This window comes from Corythoichthys intestinalis, chromosome 8 (genome assembly GCF_030265065.1).
Source record: "Corythoichthys intestinalis isolate RoL2023-P3 chromosome 8, ASM3026506v1, whole genome shotgun sequence".
Classification (NCBI taxonomy): domain Eukaryota; kingdom Metazoa; phylum Chordata; class Actinopteri; order Syngnathiformes; family Syngnathidae; genus Corythoichthys; species Corythoichthys intestinalis.
This window is the reverse complement of record NC_080402.1, coordinates 24915951-24943908: the sequence shown is the minus strand read 5'-3', so window position 1 is coordinate 24943908 and position 27958 is coordinate 24915951. Positions and strand designations below refer to the sequence as shown.

General features: G+C 38.9%; 1 protein-coding gene across 1 annotated transcript; it reads left to right on the top strand.

The window, feature by feature from the left end:
* The first annotated feature begins 152 nt into the window (after nucleotides 1-152).
* Nucleotides 153-27723, top strand: pgm2 (phosphoglucomutase 2). Its single transcript, XM_057844534.1, has 13 exons — nucleotides 153-684; nucleotides 8618-8785; nucleotides 10654-10845; nucleotides 11440-11523; nucleotides 11615-11808; nucleotides 15388-15577; nucleotides 15654-15751; nucleotides 17256-17436; nucleotides 17527-17620; nucleotides 20897-21026; nucleotides 22355-22547; nucleotides 22628-22761; nucleotides 22844-27723. Exons 1-13 carry the CDS (start codon nucleotides 610-612, stop codon nucleotides 22944-22946), a joined length of 1836 nt encoding a protein of 611 aa, XP_057700517.1. The 5' UTR covers nucleotides 153-609; the 3' UTR covers nucleotides 22947-27723.
* The last annotated feature ends 235 nt before the right edge of the window (nucleotides 27724-27958 follow it).

The following is a 27958-nucleotide window of genomic DNA, read 5'->3' as shown; positions in this document are numbered from 1 at the left end:
CACTGTGCTAGAAATGAGACAAAATGTGGAAGTTATTGCATTGATCTATTTTTCTGAGAAAATTGTATTCAACACGAAGTTTTGATTGTCATAACATTTCCGTTAAACTTTGAACGCAACACAAATCTCGTGACATTTACCTAAAATCGATAGCAGCTGTGAATTCAAACTTAACTAACATATGAGTGAAAGTGCGATATTGTAAAATTGAATGTTTTGGCTGTTACTGGAAATTTGTAGTTGTGTGCCACATTATTTTTCTATCCTGACACCTGGGGGGCTCCGTACATTCGTGCAGTTGCTTTAATAAGAAGAATTGAGCTGGACCCGTCTCGTCGGGAGGAACAAAGCAACAATTTATTTAAAAGTAAATTAATTTGGATAAACTATAAAACAGCGAAAGGAGTCCCAAAGTCCTCAAATCTTACGACGTTATCTACTGATCAAAAACCAGGAAGAACTGTTGTTTCCCACAGATCATGAACGCAGCAGGTTGCACCAACCCTCTTTGCCATCTGTGAGTGAATAAAACCCGCTTCATAGGTGGCTCGTCGCTGGGCATTCCTACGTTAGAAGAGCGACAACCTCCGCGTTTTGGCTGTAGGCAACATGGAAAACGGCTTTTCCAAAACCGGGGACCCTGAACTGGACCAGGCAATCAGACAATGGCTGCAATATGACAAGGTAAAGTGACAGCTAGCCTGTGATTAGCCTGCGAACTGCCTGAGGAAATTTCTAATATGTGCCAGTAATCACCATAATTCAAACATTGCCAGGCATGTGGGTTTTTTTCTCGCGAAAATACCATGTAGAAAGTAAGTGGACATTGATTTTAATTTTCATAGTGTTAGCCACCATTGACCTTTTTTGACGAATCTCCCGAAAAGGGTCATTTTGCAAGGTTCTTGTAAATTTCCGTGAGAAACAAAATTCTCACTGTCGCATTTTATGAGCCTGCATTGAAAAGCTTAATGGACTCTTTGTACCCCCATAAAGCGAACGAGTGGCCACACTAACTAGTCACTTAATTAAGTACAGCCCTAAGTTGAATGAAAGCTAGCACAAGAGTTGTTGGAGGAATTCTGCTTTTATACTAGGGCTGCAACTAACAATTATTTTCATAATCTATTAATCGGACGATTGATTAATCGGATAAATGTCACTTTTTTCAATTACCTTCACAATTTACCTGTTAACATGTTAGTAACAATGAAGACAAAATGTATGACCTTCTCCTTAAAAAATATTACAGCCTCCTAACATAACTGTAGTCTACAACTGCATCAACTATCCAATTTGTTGGCAAATAATTTATTGATTTTATTTGATTTAATCGATTAGTTGCTGCAGTCTTATTAAGAAGTTTAGACTGTAAAATGACGAAAAATGTGAATTGTTTTCCAAAGTTCAAAGAAGATTTTTGTTCTATTTCCTGCTTTGACTTAACAAAAATATGATGATGATAATTTACAACTGAGAAGTTATATGCAGGGGTGAAAGTGGCTAGAATTTCTTGCCGGAACTCCCCGACGTGAAGGTCGCCACGGAGCCAGAAATTGTATTTATTTATTTATTTATTTATTTTCTTGCATTTTTTTAGGGGTGGGGTCAAAGCTCTTAAACTACTACAATGCAAAGAAAACTTTTTTAGTACAGTTATTTCTGTAACACATACAAAAACTGATTTTCATTCAAAATTGTATTTTTTCAATGATTTGCAAAATAAAAGTTAACAAAAACAGCAATAACCCCAACCTTCATCTCCTAATTTTTATTTTCCCTCATTACCTCACATACTAAATGCCAAATCGCAATTTTAACTACTGAAGAACTAAGGGTGTAACGGTACATGTAACTGTAATTCCCTCTCGAGTCGAAATCACGAACCAAGCTCTGTGATTAAAGCCCGTAAAAGAGAAACAGCTTGGTTCGTAATTTCGACTCCAGAGGGAATTACAGTGAGAACTCATTGGCCGCTTTACTCCAGAGGAAATTAGTTCAGCTTCAATTCTTCGATGCACTATGCACTTCAGATGTTTCCTTGTTGATCTTAATCAGAGGTACTGAAAAGTTGTCTGTACTCTAGTAGTGTTCATCAGATAATAAGCCGATGTAACGCTTAATAGTGCCCCTGTCAACTTGCGACAGTGAACTTTAGTTCCCACCTCATATCAAAGAAACTAAATGCTTCACATTACACGGCCAGATCAAAGAGTAAATTATTTATTTCTTTATTCTGCCTGAATGGCAGCTACACTCCCACCAAATCACTTGTGATTTCACTGTAACCTATGTAACACTGGATGATCAGAACCATTGCAAGGAAATGTGATTGCATTACCCCGCTTCAATCAAAGTGACCGTCTTATGGATGGGCCTCTCCAAGTAGACTGGCTTTCCAGTGTGTTTCCCTTGTTTCTCCAATGTCAAGTCACTGGTCAGGTGAATTGCTTTTTTCAAGGTCGTGGCGACTAAGAAAAGGCTTCACTTTGGCTAAGAGACGGAGCTGGAAAAAACTTGCTCTTACAACAGAACTAATCTGTTTTTCAAAGTTAAGCCTGCTATCGAATATCACTCTGAGATTTTTAACGTGTGTCTTAAAAATGTCAACCGGAGCGCCAGAGTTGGGCTCAAGGGCTTTCATCATAAAATACTAGGAAGGATGAAGTCTATTGCTGTTGTTGTTGTTTTTTTTTTTTTTTTTTTTTCCAAAAAAATGTTAATTGAATCAGAGATATTTCAAGCAAGAAATCATTCCTGTGTGGCCCTAAATATCATACTAATTAATATAGAAGTGATTATTCTTCACCAAAATGTCAGAAACACACATTGGTTCTAATATGGGTCATTTTTGACCCACTTATGGAAGAGTGTAGGGTCTAGTAACTTGTGCATCTAAGGGTTAAAATGTGATTCCACAAGAGCCATACAGTGTGTGTCTATGTGTATGTATTTATAAAAACACACACACGATATTCTATGTCCTTTTGCTGGCTTGTCCCAGTCCGTTTTGTAAGCACTGTTTCTTTCGTGAATGAATTTGAATTAGGTTTGCACAATATATCGTTTGAACATGGCCATCGCAATCTGCGCATGTGCAATAGTCCCGTCGCAGGACGTGAATTGTTTTTTCTTTAATGTAAACTTTTGTTTTTCTTTATAAAAGCAGCAATTGTGCAGAGACATGGCTTCCGGGATCCCTTTTTTATACACCAATTTTCATTATTCACAGATACATCATTTTAGACTGGATTAAACGGTATTATATGTATACTAGGGATTAGAGCTGGGAATCTTTGGGCACCGAACGATTCGATTACGATTACGATTCAGAGGCTCCGATTCGATTATAAAACGATTATTGATGCACCCCCCCCCCTTTTTTTTTTTTTTTTTTTTTTTTTTTTATTAAATGTTTTGTACATTAGTTCCAAAATTGTTCAAAAATCCTCTCAGGCTAAACCAAACTACTATTTCAGTATCAAGTTAACATATAGCAGTAAACAAATATACAAAAATAACAGTAAATAAAAAACTCCAGTCCCCATTCTGTAACAGCAGCTTTAAACTACATTCAATCAATTTAATGTTGTTAATCAACTGTTAAAGTTGTTAAAATTGCTCCCGTTATTCCATAATTTCCCTTTTGTGTACTTTCGACATGTGAAAGTTTTTAAACTATTTTAAAGATAGATTCAAGTCAATATTTTACCAATTTAGGAGTATTTTAGATAAAAAGTTAATTAGGTTTGCTTGGAAGGTTCGTTACAACAGCCTTGCAGGGAAGTGTACTGCTTTAAGATGGCGGCAGTTTACTAACGCCCGCATCTAGCTTTTTGTAGATGTGCTGCTCACGCTACCGAATCAATGGTGCGTCTAGTCCTATATAAATGATATCTACCATTACATTCTGTGGATGATATACTTTATAGCAGCTTTTCGGCAGCAGTCAGGTATGTTGTTGGGTTTTTTTTATCTCGTGGCATGAGTTGAGCTAGAGCCGTGAGTTGAGCATTGGCATTACCCGAGGGGCCGGGTAATGAGAAGCATGATGTTTAGCTACTCTCGCTGCGTTCTTCCTCGTTGTGCCCCAAAGACCGCGCAGCGCGCTGAGTGTGTTGTACTTCCGCTTTACTTGGCATATTTCAATAATCGGAATTTGGATGTTTGTGAATCGTTCTCGAATCTTCCATGGCCGAATCGCGAATAATCTAAGAATCGGAAATTTTGCACACCTCTACTAGGGATGTCCCAATCGGACATTTTAGCACCAGAGTCAGAGTCACCTGATTTTGAGAATCTGCTGATACGGAGTCCTGATCTCATACCGGAAAAAAGTTTTTTTGATTTGACGCCCACGCTGCCGAGAACAGACTCTCACTAACTCAATGAATGAGTTGCCACAGCACAGTTTTAGACTGTGCATGTACAGAGCTTAACTATGATTAACTTATCTGTGCCTTTCATCGTAGAGCTACCGAGGTGTCTCTGACCAGATCAAATCTACAAACCTGGCAATCATTGTTAATTTTAAGTACCAAAGGCCAGCTGCACTGGTGACCAAGAAAAAGTTTGGTCGAACTGCTTCGCAGAAGGCAGAGTAAGAGGCTGTACAAGCATGCAGCAGAAAAACATAAAATCCAACCCTTTTCACCCAATTTCAACCCTCTGAAAAATGGTGTGATCTCTAATGAATACAATGTGGTCATAGTGAGTCAACCAAAGTCTTCTCAAACAGGGCTATTCAAGTCATCTGGTGAAAATCCTTCTAGTTTTAATATCGCAATATATATCGCAAACCCTCAAAAAGTCACAATATCAGTTTATTCCAATATCGTTCAGCCCTAATTTGAATGCATAGCATGGGAGGTAGAGGGTGTTCACGCTCTGCTTTTACGAGCAGTCGCCAAGTTGCTGTTGAATTAAATCTTGAGAAATCGACAAAGAAAGTCTAAAGGCGCAGCGACTTCGACGTCATTCGACATTCGATGATTCTCCGGCCAAGTGACGCGTTGCTCTGTCATTCACCGCCAAGCCACTAGAGGGGTGTGGCGATATGTTTGTACGGTTTTGGGGCTTGCTTGTTGACTTCCGCTTGTCTACTTTAACAGAGAAAAAATAAATAAACAATGCAAGATGGAACGCTTGAATGTGGATCTTCAGCTCATCAACATTGAATAAATGTTGATCATACAAATGTTGAGGCGCAGGCGACTGTTTCAAGGCGGTCTGTCCAACTTTTGATGCCCCATAGAGAGTTCTAGCTGCGGGCGGACACCAGCTAGCTGTGGTCGCTAGCTTCAAACTGGCGTCGAGCGTTTTCCAGCAAGGTCCGAGGTCTGCAGAGCCCTCCAGCCCGATTTGTTTGCCGTGTCCTACAACCAGCTAGTGGGAAGCTATAGCAGATTTCTGGCGTTTATGGAACTTCCCAAACTGCATTGGAAGCCTTGATGATAACGTTATCATAAAAGCACCGAGGCAATCTCAGTGATGATGTATAGTGTTTGAACTGACTGTTGTTGAAAATTAAACATCAATACAACTCTTTTAACACCAAACCTGTGCTTTATTCTTCATATGCTTGAAGTGTGACACGCAAATAAGTCACTCACAGCAGACATATGTACCCAATAAATGATGAAGTGCACCAACCAAAAATACGACATAAAGTGATAAAAAGCTGGTAGTTTTTGGCCGACTGGGTCACAGCTTCGTGTGGCCACTCGATTCCGAACACACACATACTTGTCTTGCGGTTCTTCCATTTTTTTTGTTTTTAATTCAATCACTGGCTGACCTCCAGCCCCTTAGTTTTAGCAATCTCCTCCCACGCATTGCATGCCATTTGGCAATCTTCATAATGTCTTGACGATACATTGTTGAAGTTGTCGTACTTGCTCTTCATTGATACTCTCGGTTGGCTTGGTCCATTTTTGCGTGTAAAAAAATGTTTCACAATGCCTGTGATTTCACGTTGAACCAGAAACAACAGTCTGAGTGGACCAATCATAGTCCATTTCCACCACGTCACACGCGTTGACGCGATGCGAAGTCGGGGGGGAGGAGCCAGAGAGGCTACAGTGCAGGGTCGTAAATCGGGTCTTCGTTGACGGCCCAGGTCTGACGTGGAAGCATAACTCGGCCTTTACTTGGGTTGTTACAATCGCTGCGCAGTTGTGAACTCGCCACAAGGAAAACAACAAATAGAAACATGGTGTGGCGCCGCGTATATTTCCTGGAAGTGGAAACTACAATCGAGGACGATCAGGGGAATGTGTGCGTAACAGTGGCAGAGACAGGCAGAGCCTCTCTGGGTGGTCGTTTCGTGAGTCTAGCTCAATTTGACAGTCCAAAAAGTCATGAAAGCGTGCCTGTGTGACTTAAGGTACCACACGGTATTTTTTATATACTCCAATTCGCTCGGCTTCGATTGAGGAGGGGCCGACCCCACCACTGGGAGAGTGGTGACTTAACGCACGGGGCGATCTCGCCCAGCTCCGCGCGACCTGACTTAAAGCTGATTATTGCGACGCATATTTGAAGTGTCTAAGATTAATGTGCGAATGCACCATCAGCTCATCATAGCTGGTTCATGTCAAGCTAGCCGGTGGGTTTCACATTTAAGATGACGGGTTAGCATAGAGCCATATACGGCTCATGAGACATAGGTTCCCGACCTCTGTCCTAAACGACTAATTGGTTATCAAAATAGTTGTCGATTAATCGATTGTTGCACCTCTACTTTACACACACAAAAAGTAAAAAATTCAGGTGTATTTGTCTTGGCATACAGTTTATTGGTATATGACTGGATATGTAATGTGTGTATTCATTATCTCGTTCACTGCCATTGACGTCCAATTCATTTGAATTGGAGAGTCAGCTGGGATAGGCTTTAGCCCACTGGTGACCCTAAAAATGGCTACAGAAAATGAATGGATGAATCACTGGTGGTATTACCCATATGACCACCTAAATTAGGCTACCTGAAAACATCACTCAAATAACACTCATACTAATGTTATTGACCTATTATTAACTGCAGCTAATACACTATGATGGTATTGATATGATTTTTTTTCTGCATTTTTTTTTATACCCTGTTCTTGAAAGCACTAAAAATTCTCCATGTGCCAACACAAAACCGAGGATAGGAATCTTTACACTATGTCTAATACATATAACGTCCGTACAAGCATGTGACCAACACAAACGGTCCTTCATTGCCTCAAATTGACAAGGGATGGCACTAATCAGGTCACTTTGGAAAAAGGACACATACTAGTCAGCGCTCACACATTATTGAGTTATGTCACATGTGAACACAAAGCGACATATTAAAAGGTTTATTGGAGTAAAATTACTAAATATTTCCAAAACAATAAAATAAATTGAGTCTACCTCACAAATATGGGTTCTAAATTCTGCAAAACAGAGTTGAACAGCTAAAGCTGAACTCAATGTTTCTTGGGTCAACATTTACAAGTTAAATAAATACAAACTCAATATATAGGCCTTTTTTTAAAGTATGAATAGTATAGTAGATTTGTGAATGTAATACATGTCTAAAATAGGGCTGTCAAATGATTAAAATTTTTAATCGAGTTAATCACAGCTTAAAAATTAATAGCAATTAAAACCATCCATAAAATATGCCATATTTTTCTGTAAATTATTGTTGGAATGGAAAGATAAGACACAAGATGGATATATATACATTCAACATATTGTACATAAGTACTGTATTTGTTTATTATAACAATAAATCAACAAGATGGCATTAACATTATTAACATTCTGTTAAAGCGATCCATGGATAGAAAGACTTGTAGTTCTTAAAAGATAAATGTTAGTCCAAGTTATAGAAATTTTATATTAAAACCCCTCTTAATGTTTTCGTTTTAATAAAATTTGTAAAATTTTCAATCAAAAAATAAGAGTAGCTCGCCATTGTTGATGTCAATAATAATTATGGTGCTAAAACCCATAAAATCAGTCGCACCCAAGCGCCAGCAGATGGCGGCAAAACACCAGAAAACAAAAGTAACAAGTGGAAATCACACTTTGCTGTCATTTTAATCTGTTTGAGCGGGGCATGTGCGTTAAATGCATCAAATATTTTAACGTGATAAATTTAAAAAATTAAAGTGATAATTTTGACAGCCCTAGTCTAAAACTGTTTTAGTTTTTTAAAAACTAAAAAACACGAAATACAATAAAATGTACGGAGAAAATTGCTAAAAGAGTTGAACATGTAAGTTTTTCAACTTCATTTCTAACTAATAAAAACATGGCTAAAACAAATTTGACAAAATCAGAAGTTTACTTTTGTAAAAATCGGATATATTAATTCCTCTTCATGCATGAAATATGTAACAATTTCTACCAGTTATTCAAGTGTAAAACTGGTTAAGTCATGTCAAGCCTTTTTAAAGAAATGTTTTTTTTTCACTTGAGTAGCAGCTGCTGTAGATACTTTTAATGATGGGAAATGTTTTTAAATGGTTCCTCTTGACTAATTTTTTATTGAACAAAATCTTGCATTTGAACAAGACTGTGAAGACTTTGTTTATCCTGATAAAAATTGGTGTCATTTTGTCATGTTTTTACTCTTTAGAATCCGAAGACGGTGTCTGCGGTAGAGAAGCTGCTGAACGACGGCGCCATCGAATCACTGAAAAAATGTTTCTCATCTCGGATGGAGTTTGGCACGGCAGGTCTGAGAGCAGCCATGGGCCCCGGCATAGCCTGCATGAATGACCTCACTATCATCCAGACTACACAGGTTGGTTAATAGATAAACGTCTACAGTGCACACACGTAAGCACTTCGAGGCCATACACATGTGGTGGGAGTTCATGTTCTTATGTGTAAAATTCCAAAAGCACACAGACAAAACATAGTGAAAATGGGATGTTTCTGGCCCTTTTTCCCCTCATCCATCTCAAGAACAAATTCTATCCTTGAATAGAGCAAAGAATTATTAGCGGTGGTGGACTGTAGCAAAGTAAAAGTACTTTGTTGCTGTAAATGAATACATTTTTTTTTGTGTATCTGTAGTTTGCTTGAGTACATATATGAAGTCGTATTTTTTACTTCGCTATATTCTACAGCACAAATCTTTTCTCTTTATGACTCTTTACTACTTTTTAAAGTGTTGCCTGTGTTAAAAATGACATTTTTGTTTGTTTTCTCATTGCGCATTGATAATTTCATTTTCATGCCTTCAGCGACATCAATAAGCTCCGTTCAACTATACCGTAACTGAGCACTAGGGCAGCAACACGAGTATAAGCGAGATTAGGCAGGTGAACAAGATACTAATAAAAAGCAACAGTGAAAGCAGGTCGCCTTCAGATGTGTGCTGCACACTCTTGTACAGTAGGTGGGGCTATGCGCCAAATAGTTTCTTGCAATCTGCCATTCAGCTAAGTTTTGGAGTATTTGGGGCTTGTTAAACTTCTGGTTACAGTGCAGTCAATTTTATTGCTTGCTTTTTCCATTCTCCAATTTTTAATAAAATTGAGCAGTCAATAAATTTTCTGCTTCTTTATTTAAATATTGGCATGTATGTATGTATACATACATATATGTATAAAAATATTTTTGCATCGGGAGAAAATACTTTTTATTATATTTAAGGCTGTCAAACGATTAAAATTTTTAATCGAGTTAATCACAGCTTAAAAATTAGCTAATCGTAGTTAATCGCAATTCAAACCATCTATAAAATATGCCATATTTTTTTGTAAATTATTGTTGGAATGGAAAGATAAGACACAAGACGGATATATACATTCAACATACTGCAAATAAGTACTGTATTTTTCTATTATAACAATAAATCAACAAGATGGCATTAACATTAACATTCTGTTAAAGCGATCCATGGATAAAAATACTTGTAGTCCTTAAAAGATAAATGTTAGTACAAGTTATAGAAATTTTATATTAAAACCCCTCTTAATGTTTTCGTTTTAATAAAATTTATAAAAATTTCAGACAAAAAATAAACTAGTAGCTCGCCATTGTTGATGTCAATAATTACACAATGCTCATGGGTGCTGAAACCCATAAAATCAGTCGCACCCAAGCGCCAGCAGAGGGCGACAAAACACCAAAAAACAAGTAACAAATGGACATGACACTGTGCTGTCATTTTAATCTGTTTGAGCGGGGCATGTTTATTAAATACGTCAAATATTTTAACGTAATTAATTTAAAAAATTAATTAATAATAATTAATTTTAAAAATTAATTACCGCCCGTTAACGCGATAATTTTGGCAGCCCTAATTATATTATAGTTTAGTTAGTTTTTAGTTTATTAGTTATAGTTTTTATATTATAGTTAATTTTAAACAAGTAGCGTTGTACTTGAGTAGATTTTTTTCTTTGATACTTATACTTTTATTTAAGTAATCATTTTGCCCCTGTATCTGTACTTTTACTTAAGTATAAAAAGTGAGTACCTCATCCACCACTGATTATTAGGCAGTGTATAACAACAAAGGACTGATTTTGCATTGAAAATTTCTTAATCTAAAAGTTTTTTTTGGGGGGGGGGGTCTATGAGATGAAGAATTTGATTCTTAATACATTTGCCTAAAAACCTTTAACTTTTTATTTGAAATATGCCTCCCCTACAAAACAGGGTTTCTGTCGCTATCTGGAGGAAAGTTTTGGAAACCTCAAAGAGCGGGGAGTCGTGATCGGGTACGACGCCAGAGCCCACCCTGCCAGCGGGGGCAGCAGCAAGAAATTTGCTCAACTGGCTGCAGCTGTGTTCACCAGCCGAGGGGTTCCTGTTCACCTCTTCTCTGACATAACACCCACTCCCTTCGTGGTAACTTGCCATGTCATCATTTCCTTTTACAGCCGCTCAACTGTCAGTTGCAAAGTTTCACTTTCAGAATGTTGTACTCGAGAAAACGCCCCGGAAGAAATTCTATTCTATAATCTTTTTATAATCAATTTGGGAATTAGGTGCCAGTTTACATTTATGTTATTTCCCTCTCTGTGTTCTTAACTCAATCTTTTGTCCACCACTACTTGGTTGGAGGATCCAGTATAAATGGGAACTTAACTCAAGTGTTTTTTGTTTTTTTTTAACAAGCGTTAAATTAGCCACTTCTCATCGACCCAGTAACAAACTGTTCGTGAATTGACAAATCAACATTGTTTTGCCATGTTGGGCAATATTAGTCTCTGCCGAAGATCGAAATTGCTTTCACAACACCTTCGCGAATTTTGCAAAAAACAAATGACGAAATCTGGAAACTGATTATATGCCTTCCTGTATGCATTTTGAACTGATAACATAATACAGTTAGCTGCTAAAATGTTGTTGAAATGTTCATCTTATATCCATGTATTTTTGCAAAAAAAAAATGGAGTTGGAACTGATCATTGGTGTGTCTCCCCCCCTCACCTTTTGAAGCCTTTCACAGTTGCACACCTGGGTCTGTGTGCTGGTATCATGGTAACTGCTTCACATAACCCAAAGCAAGACAATGGCTACAAGGTAATGTTGCTGTTTTATTTATTTATTTTTTAAGAATTTGGTTGTATACTGTATGTATTTGGTTGCATAATGTATGTCTCTTATTATTCAGGTTTACTGGGAGAATGCTGCCCAGATAGTGTCCCCTCATGACAAAGGTATTTCCAAGGCCATAGAGGAGAATCTGGAGCCTTGGTCAGAGTCCTGGAATACCGAGGGAGCCCTTAAAAACTCTCTGCTCAAAGACCCTTATGAGGATGTCCACACACAGTACTTCAAAGCCATTCAGAAACACTGCCTTCACAGGTAGTCACATATACTTTAATTCAACATAATGTTGAAATACATTTAAAAAGGAAATTATAGCATAAGTGTAAACACCTTGCACCTTAAAGTGCCTGTGACACGAAAAAGCATGTTTATTTCATAATACACGCGGTATTTTATGCCCTGAATGATATGGGCCGCTTGGATGTGTGTGGAAGCGATCGCTATTTTTTTAGTTTTTTTAATCCCGCGCCATGAAAATGAGTGACTTCCGGCTTCGGTCTTGCATTGAGGAGGAGGGCGCTGTGACGTGTATGGTAGAAGACGTCCTCTTCACGCTACAGTGTACTGTTGTGTATGAGGACGAAGGATTCAGCTGATTTTGCGGATTAATACGTTTATTTTTCGCATCACACCAGCCAAACGGCTGCAGAAAAATCATTCTGTATGAGGGAGAGGCGTATGCGCCTTTTTGGAGTTTCAAAAGGTTCCCATTCACCGTGGATATTTACTGTGGGACCATTGGACTTACACGGAAGTGAGTAAACATCTTGTTTTGTATTATGTCAAATACGAATACAGCGATTACAAAGTAAACACTACAAACTTTCTTTAAATGAAGGACAACTTATGTTTGATCATTGATAGGCATGTAAAAAGCTCTCCTAATGCTCATTAGCAGCAGCACGTTAGCTGCACAACAACTCCAGCCACCCTCCTCCGGGGAACGAACTGTAAATTGCTCTCCGCCGGACGGTTTGCCGATCCGCGAAGAAAATCGACAACCGGGTCGTCATGTCAAATAATCCAGGATAGTTATGTGTGATTTACCGCTTCGAAGACTTTGAAACATCACTCTGTTCGGGTTAGCATGTCGGCTAGCTGTCACGCCTTCTGGTTTGTTTACATTCTCCGAAGCCGGGGAAGGGAAATGACATATGTCCGATTTAGGTGTCATAAAATATCGTTCGGGAGGTGCGACAGTAAAGGTGAAGTCGACAGTTTTGACCATTATGGAGTAATTTTGCCATGTCGTCCTGAATAAATGCATTTTTATTATTTCATATTCCATTCAGCACAAGACTGTTATTTGTCATGACCATGCCATTTATTTAGCAATTGGGGAAAATACTTGGATAAAAAGAATATCCTGTAAAAATATTGGAGTAGAGAGACTGAAACAATGACATTTTGCGGCTCTCTTCGTCGCGTTTTCCTCGTTCTGAATAATTCCCCCTCAATGGGCTGAATAGTAAAACCGATGAGCCCAGTCTACCACTGACGTCATCCACCTGTTGGGGACGCTAAAGCCCTATAATGGTAGGCGTGGCTAACCGGCAGATTAAAAGACTAATTTTTCGTCATCTGTGCTTTGCTAAATTGTTGTATATAGTCGAATCGTCTCAAAATATGATTCTAATTCACATAATAATGCCATTTAAGACTTTTTTTCTCGTGTCATATGCTCTTTAATGTTACTTACACATATTCATGATGAGGAATTAAAAAAAAAAAAAAGACTGGCATCATTAACGTTTGAGCCTCTGAACCTATTTTTTCACATTTTTTCAATACCAGTGTTGTTTTTGGCAGCCCTTTTAATTTTCATCCTGGTCTTTGTCTTATGGACAATAATACTTGTTAGTCTTAGTTATATTCTAGTCATCTCAAAATGTGTTTGTCTAGTTTTTGTTGATGAACCCTCAAGACTAATTTTGTCTCGTTTTAGTGGGCGTTCACTAAAAATGTTTTCGTCTGTAAATTTTTTCAAAATTCTCACCCAAAACAAAAAAATCAAGATTTCCAGCAAGAACATTGACAGATGAGCACATATTGTAGCATCTACAAGGATAACGCCAGCTTGGTGATAATACACACTCAGCAGGAAAACAATCAATGAATTATGCCTACCTGAACGCCGCGAACTGTGTGTATTTAAAAAAAAAAAAAAAAGATGTTGAAGGGTTGAGATGATGTTCGCCGTTAGCATTAGCGTAATGCTAACGCGAACGCTTTGCCAATGCAATGAGTTAATTTACTGTGTGTGATGAATGATCACTCAGCACAGACCTTTTAAAGCAGGGGTGTCCAAACCTTTAGCAAAGGGGGCCAGATTTGGTGTGGTAAAAATGTGTGGGGGGCCGACCTTGGCTGACGTCCTTTACGTAGAACAATATATTTTAGCAAGCCATTCTGTGTGTCACATTTGCTTTATTATTTTTTTTTAATTAATAATTTCAACAATCCCGCAAGTAACCTTTGTGGCGTTCTCTTTCGACTCTTGGGCTCTTGCGGAATACAGCTACTGTGAAATTAAACTAGCTTCAAGTTGCTTCAATTTCTCGCTTCGTATCTTCCCTGTAATCTTGTCGTACATGTCAGCGTGTCTTGTTTGGTAATATTGCCTCACATTGAACTCTTTAAAAACGGCGACTATCTCTGCAAATGAGGCAGACACAGTTGCGTATTTAAGTGAAGTAACAGTCCAATTTCTACCTATGCTTGAAGCATTGGTCGTTGCAGTCAACTTTTATATTTTTGTTGATTGTCACCATTTTAGAAAATTGGGATTAAAGGGACACACGGGGTAATGTTGCTTAGAGTGCTGCTGCCTATTAGTGGGTAAATGAGGAGCAGCATTTAATGTGTAAGCTACTTCATATGCTGGTAACAGGACTGCTGACCAAGTTATTAAGTCTGTGTGCGGGCCAGATGTTAATGATTTTATGACAGAGGCTGGGGTCCGGATGAAATTTGAACACGGACCGCATCTGGTCCCCGGGCCGTACTTTGGCCATGTCTGTTTTAAAAGCTAAAGCAACATTGCATATTCTCTCTGGCCAAGATAAGAAAACCAATCTTACCAGTTTGGAGACTGGAGACACACTGGTGAGTCGAGGCGGGTGGCGCAGCACGTCACATGAGTGCCACAACCAGACACTCCTACGATGCAGACTAACTACACATAAAATGTCACACATTGTGAACATGTGTCGGAAACTATTGCACATTTTCGTCTCGTCAGAAGAAAACTGGCATTAGGCCCGTTATGTTTTTCCAAAAATACGTTTTTACCTCGTTATCGTCTCGTTGATGTAATGAAAAAATTGTTCTTTGACCAAATATTTTCGTTATAGTCATTGTTGACGAAAACAACACTGGTCAATACAGTGATCCCTCGTTTTTCGCAGTTCATGGGTACCAGAATCCGCCGCTATAAGTGAAAAACCGCAAAGTAGAGTGAGTCTGCTCAAGCTGCTCACTTACACACAATGAGTCGACACAGCAACTGTTTAACAAGTTAGACGATGATAGATGCATGCGGCGCTTTGAAACTTCAGATTCCAGGCATCTGTGGCAAAATCAAACATTAAACGTCTGTCAGTCATTGTTAACTTTAATAAGCAACTCCAGTGCACTGCCTGAGCAACAAAGAGCAAGGAGAGGGAGGGAGGGAGAGAGAGTGAGACTGCGCGATCGGCTCAGGATGGCTCATCTGCAATGGAATGAGTGCGTGAAGTTTGAAGCGCGAAGTAGCGAGGGATCACTGTATTTCAATGAATTTGAATGCATTCCCATAAAAAGATAATGTACTACAGTACAATCTTCTTCTTCCAGGGAGTTAAACAAGAGTTCAGAAGTCAAAATTGTGCATACGTCAGTGCACGGAGTCGGCCACACATTTGTGCAGTCAGCTTTCAAGGCCTTTGACCTCCACCCACCGTTCGCTGTGGCAGAACAGAAAGACCCCGACCCAGAGTTCCCCACTGTTAAATACCCCAATCCTGAGGAGGGAGAAGGAGTTCTGGTCTGCACCCAACACAAACGCAAGCATGTGGACATTCATGTGGTGTAGTTGCTCTGAGTTTTTGTGTGTTTTGCAGACCCTCTCCTTTTCTTTGGCTGAAACCGAGGGGGCCACTGTCGTGCTCGCAAATGACCCGGATGCGGATCGACTGGCTGTCGCTGAAAGGCAGGAGAGGTATGTTTATGTTTTTGGGCTATTTGAATTGGTTATATGAAACATTTTTGTAGGAAATCAATGCCATACAAAAGTTTTTTTTTTTTATTGTACATGGAATATTTTAACACTCATAAATGTTACACAAATGTGAAAGTAAGTTGACCGCTGCTGTTAAAATACTTTGGAGGTGTATTTGAAGCGGGAATCAAGTTATAAACTCAAGCTACGAGGGTCACAATATTGATAAGAAAAGGTTTTTCTTTCTATTTCTTTGATATTTCCATTAAATACGATATGTCGGAGTTAGGCATGTGCCGGTATGATATTCTGACGGTATGATAACCTATGAAAACCAAGGCAAATTTATTTGTACAGCACAATTCAACACAAGGCAATTCAAAGTGCTTTTACATCACATGAAGATCATAAAAATCGCATTAAACCAAAAGAATGTTAAAATAAAGACAATCGAAACAGGAAATAAAATTAAACGTGAAATTCGCATTAAATCACCAATACAAGGCCAAAAAAAAGCCTTAAGCCAAAATATCATGGTTTCACGGTATCACGGTATTGCAATTACAGCTCTAAAATGTGTTACTTTAAGAGACCTGTGTTTAAAAAAATCCATTGAATAGGATTTTTATTTTTCAAAACATATGAGCAAATTGGAACATAAGTATAATGTTGAGTTGAAAAAAAAAAAAAATTCTTAAAAAAAAAAAAAAAATGCAGTCCTCTCGGTGAGCCTAAACCCACAGGCACAGCTCAACATGATTACCATCAGAACAAAAATAGTGAATTATTTTTCATAAAAAGCATGTGTGTATGACTTGTATCATATAATGTAAACACATTATACACACACACTTTGTCAACACAGACAGTTGCCAGAGAGGGGGGAAAAAAAACAACACATTTTATCACCGCTAGACACACTAAACACGCTGGAGTTAACTCTGGTAGCTGTTGGGAAACGTTCATGACAGTGTTTACTTTAAATTTTGTAAAAATGCAAAATCATATTGGAGTCAATCATGTTTTACATGTCGGTTGGCCCTCCTCCTCCATGCCGCGGCCGAAAAGTTCAGGAGTATCATCTCCCCCAGCCATCATGGAGCACAGCTGACTCACTCACACTGAGCAATAACCGTTGGGGTAGGGTTGAGCTTTGCAGCTGCAAGCGAGGGATTTCTCCATGCATTTTTGGGACATAAAAAATTGCTAATACCTTGGGGACGGTATGACAGAAAATTTTGGCGCTTTTGAAACCTTGACGTTTTCATACCACGGTATACCTTGAAACCGGTAATCGGCACATGTCTAGTCGGAGTAGATATGAAGTGAAAGCAAAGGCTTGATTATCAACTCATTCACTGCCATTATACTGTCGGCACACAAAGTCTGCATGGATTTTCTTTTCGAAAAGAGAGATTCTTGGAAATGTCAACTTTCGTGTGGACATGTGTGTTTATTGGTTCTTCTCCTGGTCATGTTTCTTGGCTTTATTCTTCCCGGCCAGTGGACAGTGGCGGGTGTTCAGTGGGAATGAGCTTGGAGCATTACTGGGCTGGTGGATGTTTCACTGTTGGAAAGAACAAAACCCTGACAATGGCGCTGTGAAAAATGTTTACATGTTGGCCAGCACTGTCTCATCCAAGATTCTGCGTGCCATTGCCCTTAAGGAAGGCTTCCATTTTGAGGTAAGAATATCTTGTGCAGGCCAAAAGTGATTTTTTTGGCATACCCTTTGAAAGAAAATCCTCATTAAATTATCGCAACTTTCTAAATAGGAAACATTGACTGGGTTCAAATGGATGGGAAACAGGGCACGAGACCTTTTGGATCGAGACAAGACTGTCCTGTTTGCCTTTGAGGAAGCCATTGGTAAATACACATCCACACACACATGCCGTTAGCCTAATAACATAATTGCCTGAATCATTTTTGAGCGTCATCAGAATACAAAGAAAAAACTATTGTTAACAAGTGTCTTTTTTGATATCGTGACATACTTATTATAAAATTAATTATAAAAAGTATTTTTGGCAATTTTTCTATTAGCGTAACGATGTAATGGAAGGCATTTCTTGATCAACTATTTGTGGCATTCAATTACAATAATTCTATTTATCCTACTGAGTTCACAAGGTTTTTATGTCTGCCCCAAGTGTTCATGTGATTTGGATTCAGCACAATTTCCTGTTGAAATTTTGGCACTCCTCGTCATAGAGCCTATGTTGAACGATGATACAGTTTACGAACGTTCCTGCGCTGGCGCTGTAACCCGGATTTTCGCGTAAATCGGAATTAACCATTTAAATACCTCAAACACCCTTAAAAAAATACTATCCAAAAACATGTATTATACATCATTGTACTGTCCTCGCAGAGACGTTGGGGCTAAGTCCTAGCTAGACAGTGAGCTAAGCTCCAAAATGACGCTGTCAGACACCCGTGTGGTTTGCTGACTCTATTCAGCTGCCCATGACATCAGCACTTGCAGAATAAAACCAAAATTAAATTAAATCAGTCTCATCTTCAATAACAGCAATTCAAATTTACGTTTACAAGGAGCTGCTGATACCGCTATAAGAAACTATTAGTATTTATCAGCTAGCGTCCGCACATCATCAAAAACAATCACATAAACTCGAACCAAATATTCGACCACAATTGAAAGCGCTCAGTACACAGTACAAAGGGGTTATAGTCGTCGCTAGGCCTGTCGCGATAACAAATTTTAGTGTGCGATAATTTATTTAATAAATTATTGCGATATGCGATATTATTGCACCCTCCGAATTTAAAAAATAAAAATTTACAATAACACTGTGAGAATACATTGTACATTAATAGATCACGTACACCCATTTAAACGCAATAAATGTTTACTCTTAAATTCAAAAATGCTTTTTAGGGATCACAACTAAAAACAATAGACCAGACATGGCCAAAGTCCGGCCCGGGGGCCAAATGCGGCCCTTGGTCAAATTTCATCCAGCCCCCAGCCTCTGTCATAAAATCAATAACGTCTGGCCCGCACACAGACTTAATAAAACGGTCAGCAGTACTGCTACCAGCATATGAAGTAGCTTACACACGAAATGCTGCTCCTCATTTACCCACTAAAAGGCAGCAGCACTCTAAGCAACATTACCCCGTGTGACCCTTTACTCCCAATTTTCTAAAATGGCGACAATCAACAAGAAAAAGTTGACTGCGACAACCGACACTTCAAGGATAGGTGGAAATTGGACTATTTCTTCGCAACAACTGTGTCCGCCTCATTTGCAAAGAGACAGTCACTGTTTTTAAAGAGTTCAGTGTGAGGCTATATTACCAAACAAGACACGCTGACATTTACGACAAGATTACAGGGAAGATTCGTAGCCAGAAATTGAAGCAACTTGAAGCTAGTTTAATTTCACAGTAGTATTTCGCAAGAGCCCGAGAGTCGAAAGAGAACGCCACAAAGGCTAGTTTCGAGATTGTTGAAATTATTAATTTAAAAAAAATAGTAAAGCAAATGTGACACACAGAATGGCTTGCTAAAATTTGCCTAAATATATTGTTGTAAAGGACGTCAGCCAAGGTCGGCCCCACACATTTTTACCACACCAAATCTGGCCCCCTTTGCAAAAGGTTTGGACACCCCTGCAATAGACCATGTCTCTTTTAAGTAAAAGACAACAATATTAGTACTGCACAGAAACACAGAATAAATAAAAAGTGTTTTTTAAGAAAAAAATAAAATTCCACTTAATAATTTAAGCATCTAGGCCAATGAAAACTTTTCCCCTCATAGCTTCTGCTATGGCGATTCTGTGTGTAATACAGTGGTACCTCTACATACGAAGTTAATTCGTTCCAGGAGCTTGTTTGTAAGTCGAAACGGTCGTATGTCGAGCAGGATTTTCCCATTAGAATACTTTATAATTCCATTAATTCTTTCCACAGCCCAAAAACCCACACTACATCCTTAATAAATACTGCTGTTACTTTTGAAAATGGCAATTACAAAGAGCAAAACAAATAAAATATGAATAAAAATCAGAAAAACAATAATATAATAATAGCAATAATAATAATAATAATAATAATACAGTACAGTACCTGTAATAACGTAACGAATCGGGTTCTAATGTGGCGGACTTTTTTTTGCTGTATCTGAACGCACCGCGGGGCTGACGGTGAGCAGGAGAGCGCTATTTTACTTTCTGTTTCGATACTGGCGTCAACAGCAGTGGACACTCGGCGAGTTGATGGAATAAATGATTAGAAACCTGACGAAGCTGGCGATTTCTTTGGCGATGTTACCACAATAAGAACTGTCACCTTAACTTATAAAGACTGGCGAACGGAGGAGGACCGCTGGTGTTCTATTATTACTTCTATTTTTTGCCGGGCCCAGAACGAAAATGCATTTTGCGTAGTTGGTAACAAGGAAGCTGAACTTTTAACAGCACGTCAGCCGCACGCGCGCACGCACATGCACGCGAGGCGATAAATCGCAATGGAAAAATTACCACCTTCATTTTTATTTACGGTGCAATAGATGGAATTATTGCATATTGCGACAGGCTTAGTCGTCGCCTCTGGATGCTTCACAAGCAATAATTATGCGCGCAGGCTGTCACCTCTGTCGCTCGGCTGCTCTGTGTGTGCGTGTATGGGGTGGGCGGGCATGTCTGTACATGCCCTCACTTCCTGTTCTATGCTTCCTGTGCCAAAATAGAAGCATGCATCACAAAACAAAAGTCCACATTAAAAAAAAAGAAAAAAACGACAAGATCCAGGCGTCGTAAAGTCGAAATCATGCCGTCGTAACCCCGGGACTACCTGAATATAGGGGAAAAAATCTGATATTTTTCATGTCACTCAATAATGTCACGCAAACAACAAAAAATACAAACCTGGTGTTCAATTTTTGAGCAATGTTAATCTAATTCTCCTGTGCGCTATAAGGTTTTCGCTTGCCATTGAACCAGATTAACTGAATGGCAGGGATCACCTGTTGTGATTATACCAACATAATGGCTTTTAGCACTTGATCAAACTGAATGTCTATAGAAGCACATTGCTCTATCCTGTGTATTGTTTTGGATGGCAAAGCAGCAACAGTCATCGAATTGCATTGCACATTGTGCGTGTGTGTCGCAGGGTACATGTGCAGTCCCGCAGTGTTGGACAAAGATGGAGTGAGCGCTGCTGCAATAGCAGGAGAAATGGTTTCCTACCTCGCTGCTGAACACAAAAGTCTTTCTCAGCAACTGACGGCCATCTATGAAGAGTAAGATTAAGCAGTTACATGCTAAATATTTCCTTCACTAAGCACTAGCAGGGATTGCCAAAAAGTTTGACAGAATACTGTTATTTAATTAACCCAAGACTTCAACTGATAGACTTCACTATCAGTTGACGAGACAGCTCCGACAGACATTGCTCTACAGCTTCCCCTAGGGGGCCGGGCAGACAGAGCGTTGCGGCAGCTTTCACTGTGATAAACTCAAACGCACGCTGTGTTCTAACGCCGAATTTAGGTGGAAACAGGACGAAGGTTTTTGTGCTTACAAGCAGGCAGGAGTGTCTCGAGAGTGATTTGGTCGAGGATTCAAGGTAATTATTATATAAATTGAATGCACTTTGAAACGAGGAAAAAAATGAAATAAATGGAAAAAAATTGCATAACTTCAGCTTAAAATATTTATGTTAACTGAATGATAACTGCCCGTTTTTTGCTTTTAACCACAAATATAGACTGTTTAACAGTCATATCTATAGAAATTCCAGGATTTACGCATTTATTTAAAAGAATTTACAACTTAAAAAGCTCTTTGTTTTGTGATGGCCGCCATGTTAGATTTTGTATCCATACACAATAACGTGACTTTACATTCAATAACTGAGGTAATTTTCGGCCAACTGGACGCCCCTTTTTTGCCAAAAAATGGGCGTCCATTGCATGGACTGTTTCTGCGTCCATACAGAAAAACTGCTTTTATGCGTTTTATTTTTTTGTAACATTTCAATCTAAAAATGACGAGGGCCATATAGTTGGCAAGACGTCTTGAGGAAATGGTGACATCGGAATTCAACCTAAATAAGTTGTGATTGTGTATAGAAAAATGCTAAATTTGCTTTTGTTGAGTAAAATTATGATTCTGCATGCTTTCCTCAGGTATTAAGTTTATGATGTGAAAATTCATTAGCTCTTGAAAACATGTCAAAATTGATCCTGAAAATATAGGTGATGATATCTGCATTTGGGGATTTTTGTGCATGTAACGTAAAATCTGAGAATTTTATAACCATTTTAAGTTTTGCTATACTTATATGAAAAATAATTCATTGGGATTTTATGAGGGAATGATTTTGAAATTGTTTATGCCACTGCTCATGGAGACTTATGTCTTCCTCAGGGGGATGCCTGTTTTGGTTTTAGGGCGCTAGCGGCTTTGGTTTTGAAAATATTTGAATTTGAAGTTTTGAAAATAGGCCCCCTATTGAACGGCTCTGCGCCCCGTTTCCCCTCAACTGATAGTGAAGTCTATGCCCAAGGCATTACAACTTTAACAACTAACCCTAACCCATAACAAGCTGCTCCTCTTTTTCTTTCAGGTATGGCTACCACCTCAGTAAGAACTCTTACTTCATCTGCCATGACCAGGATGTGATCCGCAGTTTATTTGAGCGCCTGCGTAACTACGGCGGAGGCAAGGATTCCTACCCGAGCAAATGCGGCCCGTTCTCCATCACTGCTGTCCGCGACCTGACCACCGGCTACGATAGCAACCAGCCCGATAACAAGGCTGTACGCGCCAACCTTATTTTATTTTCGACATTTGTTTTGAATACAAAATGACACCTCTCATTGTCTTGTCTGGTCCCCAGATTCTTCCCACTTCCCGTTCCAGTCAGATGATCACATTTACGTTCTCCAACGGGGGTGTGGCCACCATGAGAACCAGCGGCACCGAACCTAAAATCAAATACTACACAGAGCTATGTGCAGCACCTGGTAACAGGTACAGCCATCATAACAATGATGCCACTTTATAATATAATAAAATATGCCAATTCTGACATATTTGTCCCTCCTGTTGACAGTGATTTGGAGCACCTGAAGAAGGAACTGGACCAACTGGTTGATGCCATCATTGAAAACTTCTTTGAGCCAAAGAAAAACAAATTACAGCCAAAGCCAGAGTAGACAATATCTGAACACAATATCTAAATTATGTCTCTATTAGACATAGGCATCAGACAGACCAGTGGCAACTAGGAACATGAAACTGCATTCAATACTTACAGTCTTAAATCCTATCTGAAACAATGTTAATAGATTTTTTTTAGGAGATTATTTTTTAACAAATGTATTAATCTTTATTTTGATAAAATGAGTTCTGAGGCTTTTTGGATAGTTTTCCAACTATTGTTGCTGTATGCATTACGTAAGGCTGTCAATAGAACATGTCGTGACCTTTCACATAAACATTTCTGAGTACTGCAGTAATGTACATGTTGTATTCCATTGCGCCTAAATTATTTTTATTTTCTTTGATACAATTAAACAGTCTTAGTAATGATGTTGGTAGTATTCATGAGACTACCAGCTTGGCGTTTCACATGCATTAGTTACCTTTTCTTTTAAAAGAGCTGGGAGCCACATAATGCTGCATATTTTGTTTTACAGCAGATTGAACTGCCTGCATCAATGGACAGCTGTGAATGAAAAATGTTATTTCTGCATTTAGCGCCAATATTTTGAACCATCTGGCGGGGAGGGGGCTTAGTTGAAGCTTACTTTCAAATGAGTGCCGTAGTTTTCGGACTATAAGGTGCACTTGACAATAAGCCGCCACCCACCAAATTTTAGACGAAAACGCCATTTTTTCATAGATAAGCCGCACTGAACTACAGTGGTACCTCGACATACAATCGCTTCAACACACAATCTTTTCGACATCTGACTAAAAATTTGACTTGCCATTTGTTTCCACATCTGACGACATGCTCGAAATACGACGACATGACAACACTGCAAATGAACGCACGGCGGATTTTCTTGTGTGAGAAATCAACACAAGTTTCAAAAAAGTTCTTACAGTTGGTTAAAAAATGAATAAAGTGATGCTTACCTTTGATGTGAAGATGCAAATTATAGAAAAATATGAGCGTGGGGTGCGCATCCATGAACCGGCTCAACAATACAGCTCCACTGTCCTCTTCCGACCACCGTTCGCCAGTCTTAATAAGTTAAGGTGACTATTATTATTGTGGTAACATCGCCAGCTTCGTCACGTTTTTATCATTTATTTAAGAACTTATCCAACACAAAACGCCCATTGTCCTCCGCAGTTGACTGTGCTCTAAAGAAAACGAAAGTATTATCTCTACCGCACCGGCCAATCTCACTGTGACGTCAGCCCCGCGGTGTGTTCAGGTACAGCAAAAAGTGTCCGCCACATTTTTTTTTTTTTTTTTATGGAATTGTCATAATCATCGGTATCATTGACAATCATTGACAATTACAAAATGTGATATGATTTGCCCGAAGGAACCGAAGAAGACGACAAAGGCAGACGAGATGAAGCATTTGCTCAACAGTTTCCCGTCACCCATACAACTAAAGACGCACATTCAGGCATGGAACATACATAAAAACTGTAAAATAACACAGTCAACAATCTGGGTTTGGTAACTAAGCGTCCAGTCAAGCAGCTCGATTAATTTTAGGGCGTACAAGGTTATGACTTTGTCATGTCCCTGACATTTTTGCATCTGTTTGCTGTGGAACATTTTGTTGTGGCTATGTGTGTGACACGTTATCACAGCTGGTGTGAGTAGCGACTCAAAATGCTTTTCTTATAAGTCTCTTCAAAGGATACATTGCTGAGGTGTACATGGTGGCAACAATTGGCGCACACAAGGTCACTCTAAGTTTCATCAGACATGAATGTATGAGAAAATCAAACAACATTAGAATCCGATTCGTTACATTATTTACAGGTATAATTATTATTATTATATTATTCCGATTTTATATTTATAACCTATTTGTTTTGCTATGTTTAATTGCCATTTTTAATAGTACCAGCAGTATTTTTTAAGGGTGTAGTGTAGGTTTTTGGTTTGTGGAACGAATTAATGGAATTATATTGTATTCCTATGGGAAAATCCTTCTCGACATACGACAATTTCAACTTACAAACACAGTGCTGGAATGATTAACTTCGTATGTAGAGGTCCCACTGTACAGTCGCACCTCCAGTTGTAAAAGTTGAAATCACATTAACTTAACGGTTTATTTTTACTTCCCCTCATAATTTTTCAAAGTGAATTTTACCGATTATAGTTGCATATAATGTTGAAACGAATTAACGTCGTATGTAGAGGTACCACTGTATATGCTACAGCTGTCGTCACTGTATTATGGCATATTTAAACCAAAAGGTATTAACCGATAACTTTTTCTTTAACAGCGGCATCATAAGACCAAATAAACCACCATAAGCTGTGAACGAATTGGCTGCAAAGCTTCATTTGGCCATCACTGCTCCCTTGGGGGAGACGGTCAACTTCTGCTGCCACCTGCTGTCATCACTGTTGTTGTCCAACATGCCTCCTAGCATGCATTGCAGCACTACAGATGTAAAAAACAATCAGAATTAATGTTCTGTGCTAATTATTCAGTTACTCTTCCAGTTGTTTTATTGCTACTTATGGTATTTAGTAACATTTTATTTGATAGTGGCGCCATAAGACTCATAATACCATCATAATTATGACATGACACTGGCATGAGCATTAATTAATGATTATGACAGATGCCATTTTGTGTCATCTGACAAATGATCTCACTTTTGAATGGACTAAAAGATCTGAGATGGACATAAATGAAGTTAGTGACATAAATTGCAGGATGACACTTAATGACATTTGTCATAAGCATTCGTTTATGCCTATGATATTGTCGTGTCATAATTATAACGGTCTTATGGCAGTGTTATGACACCGCTGTATAAGTGTTGCCTATTGACCCAAATGAATCAACAAATGAGCCGCACTGCACTATAAGTCGTAGGATTCAAAATGAGGGGGAAAAAATAGCGTCTTATAGTCCGAAAATTAAGGTAAATGTCTCTTTAAGTTCTCCTTACATTCATGAAATTAAAGACAAACTTAAATTGTTCACATGCAACTAACAAAAATCCGTCTTCCTTGTTCAAACGTCATTTTATCATTTATTTTGTAAAAATGCTTCTCAAGAATCTTTGTGTGTGTGTGTGTGTGGAAAAATATGTGCAATTTTCATAGTTTTTTGCATTCTGGAAATAATTAACCCCTTAATATAATGGAGGTTTTTAGGCAAAGTGATTTTTCTCAATTGCAGTCACTTGGAAGATAACGTAAAACATTCCATTCAATTTTATTTGTATAGCCGTGGATCACAACAACGTTGTCTAAAAGGGCTTTGCAGAGGCATTATGATACACAATCAGAAACAGCAAATGGAGCAACAAAGATTAATAAATAAAGTTCAAGTCCTGGGTATCCACCATCCTTAGACACTCCATGTCGGCAAGGAAAAACTCCAGAGTCTTTGGGAGAAAATGAGAAACCTTGGGGAGTACCACAGTCAGGAGAGATCCACTCCCAGGACGGATAGACAGGAAGCCCCAGGACTGCTAATGGGAAATAGCAGGCAAAGTTACAGTCTGTAAAGATGCAGTGGAGTAAAGGAACAAGAAGAGGTCCATCTAGCCAGATGAGACGGGGGTAGCAACGAGGACGTCCATCCAGCCAGGGGTCTGGACAGTCAGGAGGCTGCAGCTGAAAAATAGCCCCTCTCCAGACGGAGTGGGGAAAGGGGACGCCGGGTGACTAGTGATGAAGAGACTAGACAACTAGATATTAACACTGGAAAATAGAAATAAAGTAAGACAAGTGCTGGTAGAGTGAGAAAAAGGAGATAGAACTCAGTGGCTGTACTTCCCCCAGCTTTATGGCTTCTAGTGCCGCTTAGACTAAACTGTGAGTCTACTCCGACTTCAACTAGCCTGACCATAAGCTTTGTTGAATAGGAACGTTTTTAATCTAATCTTAAATGTGCAGACTGTCTCGGCTTCTTTAAATTAGCTGGAAGCTGATTCCATATAACAGGGGCTTGGTGGCTAAAGGCTCTAGCTCCGACAGTACTTTTAGAAACCCTGTGAACTACCAGTAGACCTGCATTCTGAGAGCGGCGTGTTCTGTTGGGGCGGTATGGAACCAGGGCATCGGTGAGATAAGATGGCCCCAACCCATTAATGGTCTTAAATGTAAGAAGGAGGATTTTAAATTTAATTCTAAACTCGACTGGAAGCCAGTGAAGGGCCTGGAGCACAGGGGTGATGTGGTCTCTTCTATTGGTTCCTGTTAAAAGTCTTGCTGCTGCGTTTTGGACTAGCTGAAGACCTCTTAGAGAACTTTTAGGACAAGCTGCAAGTAGGGAGTTACAGTAATCCAATCTCGATGTAACGAACGTGTGAATGAATTTTTCTGCATCGCTTTTAGATAAAATATTTTAAACATTGATTTCAAAAAAGTGCTGTGAGAGTTCAGCGGTTGTGGTGTGATAAATCATAAATCATTCTATTTCATGGAATTGGTCTAGAAATTATTTACCAATAATTATGTGTATTTGTTAATCTGTCAGTGCTAGCAATGTGTAGTGCAGTGATCGGCAACCCAAAATGTTGAAAGAGCCATATTGGACCAAAAAAATGTCTGGAGCTGCATGAAATTAAAAGCCTTATATAAGCCTTATAATGAATGCAACACATGTTGTATGTATATTTGCCTACTATCAAAATGACTAAGTTAGCTACAAATACAAAATGACCCTTAATGATTAAATGTTTATTTTCCCTGCAGTGCATCCTATAGGAAATGACGCAGCAAGTCAGTGTGTGCAGACCGATGGCGGGGCAGGTGCTGATAGATCAAATGGGGCACACCAACAAGAATTTAACACACCTTACAACAACATGACTTACAGTTTTACCAGCTTTACAGTTTAATTGGCTGTGACTGTGCCTTACCTAAATTGGGAGGGGGGAGGGGGGGGGGAATAGTGAATAGAAAAAAATACTGGACTGTCTCAGGAAATTAGAATACACAATATTCTAATTTTCTGAGACAGTCCTGTATATTGTTCTATGTAAAGGACGTCAGCCAAGG